We start from the raw sequence: 17,882 nt of genomic DNA on the forward strand, positions 1-17,882 counted from the left end.
AACTCCACCATCAAAAGTCTTCAATGCGGCACCAAATCTACGGATCAGCGTCATCCGCTTCGCCCAGATCTCACTAATCAGGGAGGTATTTCACTTTTGTTTCTTCATTTTTTGGTTTTCATTTTATTTTTTTATTTTTTGAATTGGATTGGAGATTGGAACTCCAAAAAAATTATGTAATGACATTATTACCAATTTAAGGTATGGTCACCCTTATTTGTTCAAAAACTAAAAACTAAATATTATAAATTTAAGTTATTTTGATAATCTATTGTCAAAAATTTTAATATTTATAAATAATTTTTTAAAATAAATTATTCATTTTATACATTTTAATTTAAGATAAAAATTAAATGAACTTAAATATAACTAAAAGATAAATGTACTTAAATTTCAAAAAATAGTAATAAAGCCAATTACAAGATTTTTTTTTACTATTTGTCAATTGTCATGTCCAATAAAATTTTTATTGTAAAATAAAATTAAAAGGTATAACAACTAAAGTAAAATAATTATAGTAAATTTTATTCTAATTATAATAGTTGTTTTTAATGTGTATTATTTGTAATTTTATTATTTTAATCACATTTTTTAAATATTATTTGATTTAAAGATGAAAATGAACATTTTTAATTAAGTTTTTAATTTGTATTAGTTTTATAAATAATAACCAAACAAGTTGCTGGTTGCTAGTTTTTAATTTTTGTTTATAGTTTTTGGATTTTATTTCTCTAATTTTTGACAGTGATATCAAACGGCCCTTAATTATTGAGAATGAGATGCTTATTTCATAAATTTTTCATCTGAGTCAAGCTATGAACATTTGGTGAAAATTAAAAAAACAATTAAAAATATGCATTAAATTAAATAAATGTCCTGAAAATTTTAATCATCATAAGTAAAAAAAAAAATCCAGTATTTAATAATTTAATTGACCAAAATAATGGAGAATAGTATGATTCCCATATTATGTTGACACAAGATAATAGCATTACTTCTTTTATTTTCATTGATATTGTTTAATTATTTTAATTGACTATATTATGTGTAATACTAGTGTGTAATAAAACTACATTGTGGGGGACATTTTTAAGCCGATTTTGGATGGGCTACATTTTAAAAATTAAATTTTAAGATTTGAAGCATGCTTTCTTAAACATAATTTTTTTTCCCGGGTACATTACATTTTTTAACAAAGAAGTAATATTTGCTTAGTAAAAAGTTTTAAATATTCCATCATTCTATTTTTGTCATATAGTTTTGACGAAATTTAAAAATTAACTTATCTTTAAAATTAAAAATTAGTAAATATTTTTAAAAATTAATAAAAATTTAAGTGAACAATAAAATGACTCTAAAAACTGTACATAATTACCCTAAATGCATTTCCCTACTCATTTTCTCTTTACTCTTGGAGTTCTTGTAGATGTGCTAATCTATTTTTTACCATAATTTTTATTTTTATTTTTACTTTTTTCACAAGAGAAGGCGTGGAAATATTTTTGCACATTTCAGGAAGAAATGTGTAATTAGTGATTATGTAATTCACATTTTATTAGATAGTGAAACATATTGATTAAGAGAAAAGAGAAAAGCTATTCAAACAAGTTTTCACCCTTCTAACACATAAAAAAGCGTGTAAAGAAATACAATAATATGAAGTTTAAGAAAAAGACACTAACCAATTTTGAGGTTTCAAAATTTTCAATAACTTCCTCTGAGATTTTAAAAAAATCTAAAAATCTCCCTTAAAAAATCTCAAAAAGAAGTTCATAAAACATGAGGAAAGGTTAATGAAATTTTTGGAATCTCGGGGAAGGTTCCTATCTTTTTAGTAAATTTAGGAAGGTCAATATCTTTTACCCAAAGAAATAATATAGGCATCAAAATTTAGGGTAAAATAATCATTCAAACTTTGTAATGGAAACAGATGCACAAGAAATACATACTGGAATATATAAAGGTGAATTGAAACATAGAAGGTAATGAAAAAAAGTATAACAAAATTGAAAATAAAATAAGCAAAATATAAAATCAAACATCATATAAAAATTTAAACTACCATAGAAAATCATAGAAAAGAACTAATAACAGCAATGCAATTCCATAGTCCTCACAGTGACAGAAGGGGGTGAGTAGGAGCATCACTAGAAACAATGATGGTAGGAGTTCCGAGCCGGGCCTCGGACATCATGAATCCACGATATAGAAGGAGACTGAATGTAGCAGGTGAAACCTTAATAAGGATGCAATCAGTCTCCTGCTATCACGTAAGCCCATAATGATCCCAAACCCAAACTTGTGGCGTGTAGCATACTAGCATTACTCCACTAGAAAGGGGAAGGGATACACGACCTAATGCCCCCTTCCCATGAAGAATGGCAATTTTCAACTAAATAGTATGCCAAATGACAAATTACAGTATTAGGTTCTAAACAAATGAAAAATGCAGATGAGCCCACAAAAGGAAGGAGAGAGAGAGAGGTATCAAAGCATCCAATTCATCCAAATTATAGGATATCAAAATGCCACATGATCTGCAGACTCATAATAGAGGAAATCAAAATCCCCAAAACAGCTCAAAACAATTATAAATATCAAAATATCCAGCTTCCATGGTAGGAGAATCCATAATTGTTACATCACCAGCCTACAAAACAGATTGATAATTTCCTATAAGAAAAAAATGGTCCCACATCTTCTTTAGGGGGGGAGGGGGGTATGATTCTTCTAAAGACCAGAAGCTTTCACCTTGCCTCCCATGTTATGAGAATCACTCAAGAACATCCGACGATAAATTTTATATTTAACAAAAAAAACTATTTGAATATAAGGGCATCCCGTCCAGGCCCAACACCAATGTAATTGATGGGTATACCAACAAGTTCTTCTATCCTCTCCACATATTGACGTGCGGCCTTCGGAAGGTCGGAGTAGTTTCTGATGGAAGAAATATCACTCTGCCACCCAGGCAGAACTTCATATTCCACCTGAAGATGCATCAAATAACAAAATAATCAAGGATAACTCTCCATAAACTCACATTAATAGGGTCCTGGACAGCTAGGATACTACTTGGAGATGAATATCTGCATCTACTAAAAAGTTGGGAAATGAGGGTATCTAAATATGGCATCATTGCATCAGCAGTAATGAAGTTATTCATGACATGACAAATTGAAAAAAAAAAAAAAAAAATTCCATTGCAGAAGAAAAAGTTCAATTATAATTATATAGAATATCAATGTTGGAATTTTAATATGGACGTAAATGTGTTACTCTGCAATCATGCATGCATATATGACCGAGGTTCTCATATGGTAAATAGCAATTATGGCCAGTGCAAGTAAAGGGCATCCCTGGGCCATAGGGCTTTCCGCTTTGCAAAGGGTAAGCGGGATCATCACAGTGTACTGAGCTTTATTCCCCTGCTTTTATGCAGAGAGGCCGTTCCCTTGGACTCAAACCCATAACCAACCAGTCACAAAAGTGCAACCTTATCATTGATACGACGACTGCCTTAACTATACCAAGCAATGACAAAATTGAATGGCCAGCATATGGCCTCTGTTACCTAGGTGCTCATATTGTACAGATAACAAGGCATCTAATTTAGTTAATAGCAGGAACACCATTTCACATCGAACCCAAAACACAGCTAAGCTAACAGAATCTATTAAACAAGCAACAAGGCCCTAAAATTAAATGAATGTTTGGAGGTGAAAAGACTTGCCTTTAATTGCTCAAGAACGCGAAGATCTGAAGGGAACGATTTAATTGGAGTACCATCTATCTGCTTGTATGAAACCCCCAACTGAATTTCAGGAAGATCCGACAAAACATCAAGTTTGGTGAGATTCAAAGACGAAAATCCATTAATCTGACAACAGTACTTCAGTGCAACCACATCCAGCCAGCCACAACGTCGTGGACGGCCAGTAGTTGTGCCAAACTCCTGTCCAGCAAACCTAAGAACATCACCACCTTTACCCAAGATTTCTGTTGGGAAAGGACCTGACCCAACTCTTGTAGTGTAAGCTTTAACCTGCCAAGAAATGTTTGTGTAAGATCCTCAACTGGTCATGTCAAATTTGCTTCTTGTGTTAACACAACCTAGTAACTTAAAAATGCATTCTTAAAATCCTGGCATAAATGCTTCTCAGAAACACAATAATTGGGCAACCTACTGATTATTGATCAATCACCACAGGTGCTTCTCAACCAAGTTTCCCATACAATAACTTCTTACAAGAGAATGATTCCTTCAGAAAACAAAATAAAATGCCATCTCTAGTTTACAGCTTTCACCTCAATGAAAAAGTTAAGAATGATCTCAAAAATAAATAAAAAGAGACGAAGATCCTAAAGAAAACAAAAAGTAACACCAAAATACACAGGTATATTAGGTGTCCACTTACCACTCCAATTAAATCACCCAGGGCTCTAGGAGCAATGCCGAGACCAGTGCAGATCCCACCCGCTGATGGGCTAGAAGATGTTACAAATGGGTAAGTTCCAAAATCAATATCTAACATAGTAGCTTGACCACCTTCAACCAAAATCTTCTTTTTTTGAGAGATGGATTCATGCATGACATGCACAGTATCAGCGATGAAGGGTTCCAATCTTTCAGCATATCTCTTGTACTTCTCAACTTCTTCCCTGAGCATGTCCGGGCCACAGTTAAAACCTTGAAATCTTGAAGCTGCGTCTGATAATAAAAGATCAAGCTTCTGGGGGAAAACATCCATATGTCTCAGATCACTCACTCTTATCCCATTCCGGATCACCTTGTTTGAGTAACAAGGTCCAATGCCTCTCTTCGTAGTTCCAATGAAAGAATTAGCAAGCTCAGATTCTCTAAGCCCATCCACTACTTGATGGAAATCAAATAACAAGTGAGCACGATCAGACACCAAAATCCTTCCCTTACAGGAGATCCCATTGGATTCAAGGCCATCAATTTCCTTAAATAGTCCAGGTAGATGCACCACAACTCCATTTCCAATAACACATAAGGTGTCCTCATTAAGAATACCTGAAGGAACAAGGTGAAGAGCAAACTTCTTGCCTTCTGCATTGTAGATAGTGTGTCCAGCATTAGCTCCACCCTGCCATCAAGTAAAATTGAAAGCACCGAGCAAAAAAGATACACAATTCACAGATTTATGGAGTATTTATTAAAACATTGAATTGAGCCATCTGCAAACAACCTCAGCTAAGTAATGCAAAATAAATGAGGCTTTCAAATATGTCCTCAGAACCCCATGTTACTCAGGGGTCAGGTTGGAGCAGTCAAAATGGAACTGAGCTGCTTTCTGATGAATGTAAAGTCCAAATATGCTCTTGAACCACTTGTCAAAAAATAAAGCTGTTTCCTAAAATTAGCATATGAACTAGCTGTTTTCTTTATTCTGAAAGGGAAGCACTAGCACATTATGTGCTAGGTTGTTTACATTGACAGTATCATATTTCAGATCATGAAAATTTCACGTACATGTCATGACTCTGCATTGTATGTGCTACAATGTCGGTATAACTTGGTTTATGGCAATATGCAGATTCATCAAAATCAGGAAATGGACAATGAGACCACCATATATTATGTTGTTCATATAAGGATCATAAATGCACTATTTCATTTTTTAATTGCTTATATTAGACAGCTTCTATATAGGGCAGAGGGGTTTATTTTTTATTGTCGGATTTGTCTTGCAGCCATTTTTGACATGCAAAAAAGGCCCAAACATTGTAGCTATGTATTTATATGGCCATGCTCACTCTTCTTTCGATGAGAGGAATTGATTAAGAATAATATTCAAACATGAATTTATGTATGTGTGTGCATGACAAATACATCTTGAATCTTTGATGCCACTTGAACAATCTCAAAACAAATTTATAGTGCTCCCAAAAATACATCCACAAAAATACAATTTCAAAGGAAAGGTACCACCATAACAGAGCCCTGGACTAATTGTGTGCTGCAGAAGAATGATTAGGCACTATAATCAATCACGAATTTGGGAAGACTATTTGTACCTCTGTCATGATTATACACAATGACGGAAAAATATCCATTAATTGCAAACATAATCAAGCTAAACTAATAAACTCCTGTTCATGATCCACAAATTCAGTGACAGGTCTAACTCATTCAAATTTACCACTCGTGTACCCGGCAGCACTAATAAAAGCAGAGTGAATTCAGTGAAACAGACCCAAAAAGATCGGTCAACTAACTCCAAATTCTCAAAATAAATTGCCGAATGGATTAATCAGAGAAATCTTAAAATATCCTTGCTTAGTTACATGGACTAATTTTAATTCAAACACGATCTTCATTTCAATCACAGGGGAAGAACCCGTAGGCTAGTGCCATTTCAATCGCAAGAATCCTTCTTTTCTACTTATTTGCAAAATAGAAAATCAAAATTATTCAAGAGAAAAATTTTACCACTAAACACCTCTCAAAAATAAAGAAAATTCACAAAGAACCCATTAACCCTAATCGAGACTTCTCGCACAACAAAATAGAGTGAAGATATGTAATAAATACCTGACAGCGAGCGACGATGTCGAAGTGCTTGGCCAAGATGTCGACGAGCTTCCCTTTGCCTTCGTCGCCCCATTGACAACCCAACACAGCCGCCACCTGACTCAGCGACCCGATTCGACTTTGCGCCTCAGCAGCCGCCTTCTCCGCCGCGACGACCATTTGGGAGGATGATGCGGCCGACTTCACAGAGCAAACGACGACCCTCCGAGTATGGGGAAGTCGAGATCTCTGAATTACCGGCATTCCTCCGCCATTAAAGCTGCTCCTTTGAGCTGCCCAACTAGGATTTGCCTCCATCGTCAGGGTTGATAGATTCATGGCCATCCTAGAGAGAGAGAGAGAGAGAGAGAGGAGTGCTGAGGAGAGATAAGCTTGGCTGAGTAGCCGCACTGAGCAGCAGCCTCCAGGAGAGTGGGCGGAGACAGAACCTGTCAATTACAAAAGCAGGAAATGCTGCTCTCGAGAAAGCTGAAGAGATCGAATTTATAAAGCACGATTTTATCGAAGCTGTGCTCCCTAGTCACGATTTTGGTTTCCAAAATAATTATAAAAAACTATTTTTATTTTCAAAATTTTAAAATATGTGTAAAAAAATATAATAATATTTTTCCCTATTTTCTAAATTTCTTATTCAGGATAGAATTGAAACTTGAAAAAATATTGAAGAAAGAAAAAAATAAAAAATAATAATAATAATTTTTTTCTGTAAAAATGTGTTTAAGGAAAATAAATATATTAGAAATTAACTAATAAAATTTCAATTTAATATACACCAAGATTTAACTTTATAATTTTTATCCTATTAAAATAAAATTTTATTTTTTAAAATACTAATAGAGGCATGTGCAATGTACCGAATCTTTGACAACCTAATTTTACTTATTATATTAAATAATTTAAAGTATAACATAAATAAACTATAAATGCAATCCCTTATTCAATCTATTCATTTAATTCATACTTAAATAAATGACTAAAAGAAAAATATTAGTCTCAAAAACATTACAAATTTGTATGACAAATCAGACCCGATGCATGTGATTTATAATAAAGAGTACGAACTTAAATGACCTATTTAAAATATCTTTTAAAACAAAAGATATTACACTCATTAAAGTAAAGAAAGTGAATGAGATATATTAATTATTTGTCTACTTAATTGTTAAAAAAAAAAAAAGCTTTGATTGATTCTTCTTATTTTATTTTATTTTAATTTAAAATAACAAAAACTAGGATTGAATTTTGGAGGTTATAGATATTCCATTTGTTTTCTTTTTACATATATAATTATTATAAATTTATAATATAAAGATAAAAGATAAATGCATTGTCAACACGAAGATGCATTGAATCGTGAGTGAAGAATAAAAATTAAAATTGACCAATTTATTTAGTTTCTAAAAAACATGCAATTAATTTATGTATTGGGACGCAGACATTCAAAATTGTGTTTTCTTTTTTATAAAATCTAATAAATATATAAATCGTAAATTGTATAGGCCATTATAATAAATTTATTGCTTGTTTAACAACTTAGATATCCCTTAACAATAACAATTTAATTTAATTAATTCAATGCTATATTTATTAAATTATTTTTAATCCAACATCTACTTCACAAATTAATTTTCTCAAGAGTATATAAAATGGTTACGGTAGCCAAGAAGGCCTTAGCATGACCACAATCTTTTTTTTTCTAATTTAAGTTTTTAAAATTCAATAATAGAGTGCACCTTCCAAATTAGTGATCTAGCATTTATTAATATTTCTTTTTAAAAGGTATCTACTTAAAGCCTCCTTGAGGACAGACTCATAATCCTTACCCATCATCATAATCACAAATAATAAGAGTCTGTTTGAATTAAGGATATTATGTGAAAAAAGAAAATAAAGAAAAATAATAAAGAAACTCATTTTCTCTTATATTTTCTTTCTCTATTAAATACTATCAAAAATAAAAATTTGTTTTAATATGATTAAAAATTTAAAAAAATGAAATATTAATCATGTGTAAAATCAAATTATTGTTTATATGTTCAGTGTTTTTTTTTCTTTTTTATTTTCCTTAATAACCAAATATGAAAATGAGTATTCCTTTATATTTTTATTTTTTTTTTCTTAAAATTTTCTGAGTTTCTAATCGGCCTAAATGAATAAAGACATATCAACAAAACAAAGTAAATACTAATATAGATCTTAGGCGACTAAATGCGTCGCATAGATGACTTGAAGCCCTCAACCATTGCAAAAAGAGGAGATAAACCACGTACTCGACCTTCCCTATGGACTCACCATCTACATGTTGGACCTTCTTTATACTTCACTATATGCATAAATTTTTTTGAGGCAAAAGAAGTTGAACTACTCATAAGTTTTGGTGAAAAAAATAAACTTTCTTGAAATTACAAAAAAGTTTTATAAATTATTTCCTAAAAATTGACCAAAAAAAAAAATGCAAACCTCATTTTAGATTTTAGAAATCTTATAAACCTTTTTAAAGTTTTGACAAAAAAAAAAAAGAGCCTCCCCCAATACTTGTAATAATAATAATAATAATAATAATAATAATAATAATAATAGATTAGGGAAAATCATCTTTGAAAGGAGAGATACACAGTTAATGTCTTTTACCCTAAAATCTATAAAATTTTAGAATAAAGTTGTATAATAAATTTTCCTTCTCTCACTCAATGTGAAAATTGAGAATTTTTTTATTTATTTAGGTTTTTGTTCTTCTCAAACTTTGGTGGCCTCCCTAAATTTCATTTTTAATTTGAAGTTATTTTTTTTATGCATGAGTTAAAGCGTTCTTTCAAAGAAAAATACAAAAATTTTCAAAAAAATAAAAACTCACTCGTGGTTGAAGGTATTCTCTTAAGCTGAAACAATCGTCATTTTAAGAAATGAATCTTTACTAAAGAATAACATATGCTTGGTCCTAGGGGCCTAATTAATAATACTAGTATTGAAACTCACAAAGGTTGTCACGCCCCGAACCCAGTAATGGGACTCAGGGGTAAATTAGTAAACTAACATGTCCCTATATCATACAAAAACAACCAATGATACAATAATGAATGAGGGTTCGATCCCGTGGGGTTCCAGTACACCCTATACACATTCACATACATGACATATACACAGTGAAAAATGTTCTTTCTATACATCCATTGTACCATACTAGAATCTTTACAAAAAGAGTCTAAGCTCCATAATACAAAACGTAAACCCGTGTGCCAATCAAAACCCAAAAGACAACCCAATATAGTCCTAGTACTTACACAAGTACTTCACGCAGTACACCGACCACTATACTCCCAACACAAGGACGCTAGTTCCAGTTACTCGAAGGACCTGAAAACATGTACGTACGATAGGAATGAGACACCTCTCAGTAAGGAAGAATCAGGTTATATCGATGTGTGGCATATGAGTATTATCATGACATAAAACATACACAGTTCAATACAGTTATAGTATACCAACGATACAAAGCAATACGATCTGGTGTCGTCACACCCTTCGGCCGAAATCGGACTGTCTGGTGGTATTTCACATCCTTCGGCAAAAGCCAGTGCCCCCGATAACCTGTCATAGCATAAGCCCCACAGCGTTGAACCGGTGCAGATCTGGTGTTTTCACACCCTTCGGTAAAAACCGGTTGATCTAGTGGTATTATGCACTCTTCAGCAAAAGCCGGACATCAAAGCCTGGAACAATGCGAAACCCCATTCCTATCTCATTTCATCAAAACACAATTCATGCATGTTCATATAACAATTCATTCCACACTTATTTGGTAATCTAAAAATCATGATTTTCCAAAATACAGTTTAAACAAGTCAAGGCACGACTATCCCCATAACGCATATATATCACAATATATCCACGGTTTTCCAACAAAACCAGATATGCAACTCAATGCCCCCTTTTTTTTTGAAACTGTAACATGAAAATCTCGTAATTTTCACTCGTTAGATTCCCCTAAATGAGTAGTCAAAACACACACAGGACCGTGAACTACAGTTCTACTGGATTTGATTTCGAAAGTAACCGATATAAACAGAATCCCCTTACATTTTCCCAAAAATCCAAAACCCGAACTCTACGGCTCCTAAATAGTGAACCGAGTTCCCAAAACCTATAAATCACACTACAAAACATACTTACAATTTCATTTCCTACAGAACTTCCAAAACGGAAATGAAAACTGAGCATTTTCCTCGATTTTGGGTCAAAACCTGAAAACGCTCAAAACGAAGATCCGTTCCACAAATCTTGAAGAGAAACCTTCCCTAATCCTCGTAGTAATGTCGGATCGTCGATTCTAACAACGTACGGCGAAGAAATCTAGAGAGAGAGAGAGTGGGGTTCGAGTTTCTTATAGAGAGATGGAGAGAAACTTGCTTACTTAGCTAAGAAGCAACCAAATGGATATTTATAACACCTTTGACTCGGCCAACGAAACGGTGGCCTCGTCAACGAGCCTGAGATTTTTGGATTTCTCGAAACCTCTCGGCTTCTCCTTGTCGACGAGCACCTACATTTCGTCACTGAAGAATAGAAGGGCCTTCGTCGACGAACTCTGACTTCGTCGACGAAGCCTGCTCAATTTACCGTTTTACCCTTCTCTTATTTATTTATTCCATACCTGCTCAATTTACCGTTTTACCCTTCTCTTATTTATTTATTCCATATGTCACAGTTCGGGTTCTTACAAAGGTATTCTTCAAAATAACACATATCACATATTTGAATTTTCGTGATTGCCATTCTAGCTTTCTTTACTAATTCATCCCCCCTATCCACCATCGAATATCCTACAAACTCTTGTTTGAGGAAATTTGCTATAATGGTGATTTCTTTATCTGGGGTTTTGATAGTGTTTAAGATTATTGCACTCACATCCGAGTTTCTTTGCAATATTTCTCAAAAAAATTTTGCATTTCCCCTCATGATAGATACTGCAAACTTATAAGCTCGCTCATCATGGTCTTATATTTGAAATTATTTTTTTGGATTTAATAATTAAATTTAAAATAATATGATTGTTCAATAGTCATAGTTAATAACCTTTTTTTTATTATTACATAAGAACTCCAACCACCAACGAGCCCTTCAGACCCCCTGGTGCATCACCAAACCTACGGATCAGTGTCCTCCGCCTCCAGGTCTCGCTAATCAGGGTAAAGTCTGGATGTGGACACGACTTCTGTGTATCGGTTGGACGTTCGGCCAACCCGACTCCTGGGACATATCTCCATTACCATTCACAGTCCTCGCTAGCTCACTGAGAACTCTCACCATCCATGGTTCCCGTTGGCTCACAAAGCGAACTCTCACCATCCACGATCCTTGCTGGCTCACAGAGTAAATTCTCACCATCCACAGGTACCGTTGACTCCGTGAGTATATCTACCTGGAATTGAACCCCCGATACTCATTCTTACTTGTTGATGCCTTTCAAGATAACATTAAAGGGTTGTGTCCATAGGACCATAAATAAGAAGTCTTTATCTCAAGTAAACCTAACAAAGTGGATTAAGTAAGATAATTTGTGACGGTTAGGCAAATTATTGGATAAGAAAATTACAATCCATATCCGACTAAATTAAGTGGCAGATTTATAACGGTTTGAATCGGATAATCCATGATAAATGGCGAATAATCCATCATTCTCATCTTAGGTAAAATTTTATTTACCATCCGATGAACAATTTATTTCATGACATAATAATTGAAGTTATTTTTAATATTATAATTTGATAAATTGTTAAACATTTAATAACCAATTACAAATTTATAATTTTTTTAACCATGAATTTAAGTCTTTCATTTTGATCATAAGTATTGAATATTTGGGTTTGAGTTTGAGTGGCGGCATGACGGACCCAAAATCACATACAATAATGCAAGATTTAGGAGTGTAGACTAAATCTTAGCTAATTAGGTTGATGTCTAATAAGTATGAAGATATGGAATTATCTATGAATTTAGGCATTAATTGTTAACAGATTGGTAGATATTTATCAAATAAAATTCAAAACTCGCAAACCAACTTGGTTAGAGCTAAATAAAAATATTTCAAACCATATTCAACTCATTTAATGTACGAATAGATTATGAGTCAATTTAAGCGGCTCCGATTCAATTCAAATTTATAGATTTTCATCTGTTTTACCAAGTATAATCTTAAGTTTATCATCGAAATCAAAATTCGTTTTACTCTTCCTCTTCTATTTTCTTTCATTGTCAAATACATTGTTCCAAGAGAAGCTCTGAAGAGAAATCTTCAAGTTTGTTGTCTGTAAATTTCCAATGAGATAAATTATTAGATACATTGGGTGTATACACTAAATCTAATACGATTCTATCATATGCATATATTAACTAAATAGACAACTTTTTGTACACATGACAAAATCATGATAGATCAAGTGTATACACCCGATATACCTAATATTTTCCCGTGATTTGCATAATTTTCCTTTAATAAACTTATTTAAGTGGGAAATAATATCACAATAGCAAATTATTCACGCCTCAAAATCACATAATTTTCTAAACTCTTTTCTTCTATCACCAAACTTAGACTCTTTAGACACAAACTCACCCGACCCCTTTCTTCTTTTTCACAATAATAATAATAATAATAATAAATACTATCGTTATAATTATTATTAATCATTATTATTAGGCATACTATTAGTAGTGGACCTAGAGATAGTATTGTTTCTTTTTTACACTATTATTGTTATTATTATTATTATTCTTAGAGAGAAAATATCAAGAAAAATTCTTCATATGTTATTATTAAAAATATATTATAAGACTTATTCTTTGGGATCATTTTCTTTTATTTTTTAATACTACTATCAAGGTTTTTTTATTAAAAAAATAAAAAAGAAATCAAATAGAATTGTAGAAATTATTGAAAAATGTAAAAAAAAAAAACTAAATAATTCAATAAAAGCAAAATTTTCTCTGCAAGACTTTCATGCTTTTATCTACTCATGGACATATTTATGTTGGAAATGTGTTTTTCCTTGGTGAAGTACATAATTTTAGTTATTGTATTTTCATGTCTTTTATTTCTCTCATAAACCATTTGAAATGAATTCAACAACACTCAAAAGAGGATGCAGTTCCCTAAGTTTTCCTAAGGTAAGAAAATCTTTTGAATGCCTAACTGAGCTATCATGAGCAAGGCAAAGGGCCTCAATAATAAAAAGGAAGAGTAATATTACGAAAAAAAAATTAACATTATCAATTTGATTTGATGATTAGTCAGAGTTAAGTAACGAGTGCATAGAGATGCTAATATCTTCTCTCCCCATAACTGTACTTCTTACTACAAATCAATTAAACATCGACATTTTTCAAAACAACCTTAAGTTAGTTTAGATGATAGTAATTAGGTGATCTAACCTAACATATAGGACAAATAACAAGTTATGCCAGACTCTATAAACCATATAAGATGAACAAATCAATCTTGTTATTCGATTGCCATCCCTATTGAAGTATCAGTCCAAACTTGCACAATTTAACAATATATATTAATCTAAATTGGGCATTGGGCAAGTTTCATACCATCTTAATCGATTCAAACATTAATATAACATCATATAATTAATGGATTCTTGATCTCGCATATAAGATATTTATCATATAAATATATGGAAGCCATTAGATAGAAGCTCTGCAACTTTTACGATTTTTTGACCTCGAAGCTTCTAAAATATAAAGACAATTGGTATACAAGTTTAGACACATTACTCGGAATTCATCTATACTTGACAAGTGGCAACAATGGAGAAAAGCGCTCCCACTTCAATTTCGAAAAGAATGGAAAGTATTTAGTAATTTAAAAAGTTGCCTTTCACTCAAAATATTATAATGACCATGGGAAAAAAAAATAAAAGAATTACTTGCCCTTATGTAAATACATATAAAATAAATAAGTGATTTTTGGATCTCGTGCCAAGAAATATAAAACTAATTTCAATTTAATTACATTTCTATGTACCAAATATTAGATAAAGAAATTTTTTTGGCCCTAATGAAGAATTTTTTTTGTCCACCAATAACAACCTTGCACAACCAAATTCATGTGAATCATACAAGGCTCATCTATTGTTTAAGTGTATATATGTTCGTTGTAGCCTAAGACATTGCCACTTCTCAATGTTTGGAAATAGGTTTGGAGTGGAATCCAATCTTAATCCCATTCCATTCTTGACAACCAAACAAATCATTAGTCTATATAGCACTTCTCTTAATTTTACATGATTGAACGCAAAAAAAAAAAAAAAAGGAAGAACAAAACAAAAACAAAAACAAACAAAACAAAAAAGAATATACAAAAAATCCTAAACCATATTAATATAATCCACCTATACATGCCTATATGGCATTGGACAGACTCTATCATAGGAAATATTTCAGAGATCTCTCTTCATCCATCATCTCTTTTCAAATGAGGTATATTAGAGTCGAAGTTTTGTACAAGTTGTGGTCATCGATACTCAAATTCTATCTTTGGGATTCATACCTTAGATTTAAACAAAATGTAATATAAATTGTAATGAATCCTGTCTATATTCACAAAAACTGAAAACCTGTCTTTCAATTGAAGTGAAATTTCCAGAGAAATTTTGCTGGAAAAAGATGTCGTTGAAAAACAATTTCCTAGAAGATACAGATGGATCTTCACACCATTCAGTTGCATGGACATTGTGCTTTACAACAAAATTGCTTGCTGTGCAAAGTGGAAATACTGCTCTGTTTGGCAAGAAGGAAAAGGGTACAAGAGGAGGGAAAGAAGGAAAGGAAGTGTACTTTCATTTCACTCATATTGTTTGGCAGAGAAGAAAAATGGCAGAATGAGTGGTGGTTATCAGTAATCACTCAATTAGTCAATTTGATGGCCAAATCTCTTATGTTTCACCAACTTCTGGCAGGACTAATTTTGGAAGGGAAGAAAAGTCTCCTATCCATCTCTTTCATCCATAACTTTCTAGCTTACCAAACAAACGAAAATAAAAGTTTTCACTTGTCAGTTTCTTCATCTTTCCTCACTCTCTTTCCCTGGAGTAAGATGATTGATTAAGTGAAGCACATTCCTTGGACATTTCAAAAGGTTATTGTGGTTTTTATGGAGAAACATGATAAATCTATACAATGAAAACAAATCTCTTCAACAGTTTGGAGTCAACAGGTCGTTAATTGTCTATTGGTACAACACACTCTCACCAGCACCAGTATAACAGCTCAAAATTCTGCCTCTCTATGGTAACACATGGAATTCTACCATAAACAAGACACAAAAAGAGATTTTTTTTTTTTCACCACTTTTATTTTTTTTTCCACAGGCATAACTGAGGAGAAATATGGAAAATGAAAATATTCATTCTACAACCATGTTGTGATGATGAAAAGAATACCTGCATGCTGTGCACCTTCATCTGGTACAAAAAAATGGGTTGAGATTGACATGCTTATCAACTGGCCTTCACAATAGCTTCTGAGGATGGTGTTCCATTCAAACATGTGAGTTCTCTCAAAAGCGAAAAATAGGGTAGCTATTATCTGCTTGTTCCAACCTCATAGCCCTTCAGTAGTAGCAATTTTGTTAGACTAGCTTAATGCTTAATTATTGCTCTTCAATAAGTTCTTAATTTCTTATCAAGCATTCTTGTGGCAAACCAAACTCTTTATTCCGCTGGACAAGATGTTGCCTCCAAGGATCGTTATGCAACTTGTAGTGCAAAACCTTGTAAAGACAGCTCAAGTTCAAAATCGTCAGCTAGCTGTTTGATATTATATATGCATACAAGTACATGATTTTACATGCAAAACATATAAATTTTCTCACAAAGCAGAAACAGCAGAATAGATTGCCTACATACGTAGCATCACATTCAAAATGGCACAGAAATACGATTTTAAAGAATCTGTTCAGTGTACCTCTGTAGTGGCTTTCTAATTCCTGAAGTTAGTTTAAAGTAGACGAAGAACTATCCAAGATATTTTCTGATTATATTTTTCTCAAAATTCAGGGCCAGTCCACACACCCATCTGAGCCGACAAAAATATGTGAGACAAAAATAAGTGAGCATGTAAGATTTGCAACTTTTTCAATAAATCAAGTCATCACTTTTGAGAACTGGAATAACTTTTTCAAGGAGGAATCACAGCAATAAATAGAACAAGACAACTAATGCAATATGAGCTTCAAAGGCTACAGAAATGTTTCGCATTTCAGGATTTTGGAACAAGCTTGAAGTTTAATCTTTTTAGGATTTCTTTTCAGGTATTTCCTTATTTTTGCAGCATTTGTGTAGCAGGATTTATAAAAGCTAATAGATGCAATATGAGCTGTTAATGATTATTTTGGTCATTTAGCATCATTAGATGGAAAGACCAATCGTTACGTTTAGGTCTTCAATTTTACCCAATTCCTCAACATAGTTGTATCAGAGCACAATTTTGCCCTATTTGCCACAGCCACCCTCAGGACCAAAGCATAAAACCCTAAATCCACTGCATGTCTAAGGAGAATTTCCAGCACCACCATAGGCCTGAAAAAAAGCCAGCAGCAGCCAGAAGCCACAGCATTCGCTGGAAATTTCCTCGACAATACTACAAGTTTAGGAACACAAAATCCCCAATAGATTTTGCAAAACCAACACCATAGCCACCCACAGACATTGTCAATCTGCCCCCCACCCCCCACAGATCCTCACACGCACCCTCACACATCATAGGACCTCTAGTGATAAGATTTCAGTTGGACGCTGATTGGCAATGTTTGTGGGGCCCAAACTAAGTGCTGAGTCAGATTATAGGACCATGGCTCACATTACATGTAAACTTGTTTGGTTGAAGAAAATGTTGGAAGAACTGGGTTTTCCACCTTCTCAGACTGTGAAGTTGACATGAGATAACCAAGATGCTATTCATACTACCTCCAACCCAGTCTTCTATGGGCAAACAAAACACATCGAAGTTGATCACCACTTTGTTCAAGAAAAACTTGTGCAGAAGTTCATTACAACCACTAGTGTGAAGTCTAATTTACAGCTTGCTGATTTATTCAATAAAGCCTTTCGACAGGGTGGGATGCTCAAGTTAAATTCATTTGTAACAAGCTAGGTGCATATGATATATATGTTCCAGCTTGAAGGGGAGTGTTAATGGTTAGGACAAGACACTAACCTCCCCTGAGGTTTGGCAAAAAAGACACTGACCTCACATGAGATTTCAAAAATTCCAAAGACCTTCTGTAGTGACCCGGAAAATAATAAGAATAAGGAAATAA

General features: G+C 33.1%; 2 protein-coding genes across 5 annotated transcripts in view; both read right to left on the reverse strand.

Annotated features, from left to right (window-relative positions):
• Window positions 1–2,485: 2,485 nt before the first annotated feature.
• Window positions 2,486–7,020, reverse strand: LOC131167641 (adenylosuccinate synthetase 2, chloroplastic). Its single transcript, XM_058126434.1, has 4 exons — window positions 6,560–7,020; window positions 4,419–5,111; window positions 3,734–4,045; window positions 2,486–2,990 (listed from the first exon to the last, which is right to left on the reverse strand). Exons 1-4 carry the CDS (start codon window positions 6,881–6,883, stop codon window positions 2,820–2,822), a joined length of 1,500 nt encoding a protein of 499 aa, XP_057982417.1. The 5' UTR covers window positions 6,884–7,020; the 3' UTR covers window positions 2,486–2,819.
• A 2,679-nt stretch (window positions 7,021–9,699) lies between these two features.
• The window catches only part of LOC131167642 (uncharacterized), a 36,206-nt gene continuing 28,023 nt past the window's right edge, over window positions 9,700–17,882 (reverse strand). For 2 of the 4 annotated variants that reach the window (XM_058126436.1, XM_058126438.1), the window contains exon 15: window positions 15,737–16,334. In XM_058126436.1, coding sequence (XP_057982419.1) covers window positions 16,236–16,334 — 99 coding nt within the window. In that variant the 3' untranslated portion in view covers window positions 15,737–16,235. Of the gene's footprint in view, window positions 9,914–15,736; window positions 16,640–17,882 lie in introns of those variants that run through there. The other 2 variants (XR_009140125.1, XM_058126437.1) reach the window with 2 other exon arrangements.

The sequence above is a fragment of the Malania oleifera genome, chromosome 11 (assembly GCF_029873635.1).
Source record: "Malania oleifera isolate guangnan ecotype guangnan chromosome 11, ASM2987363v1, whole genome shotgun sequence".
In the NCBI taxonomy this organism is placed as follows: Eukaryota; Viridiplantae; Streptophyta; class Magnoliopsida; order Santalales; family Ximeniaceae; genus Malania; species Malania oleifera.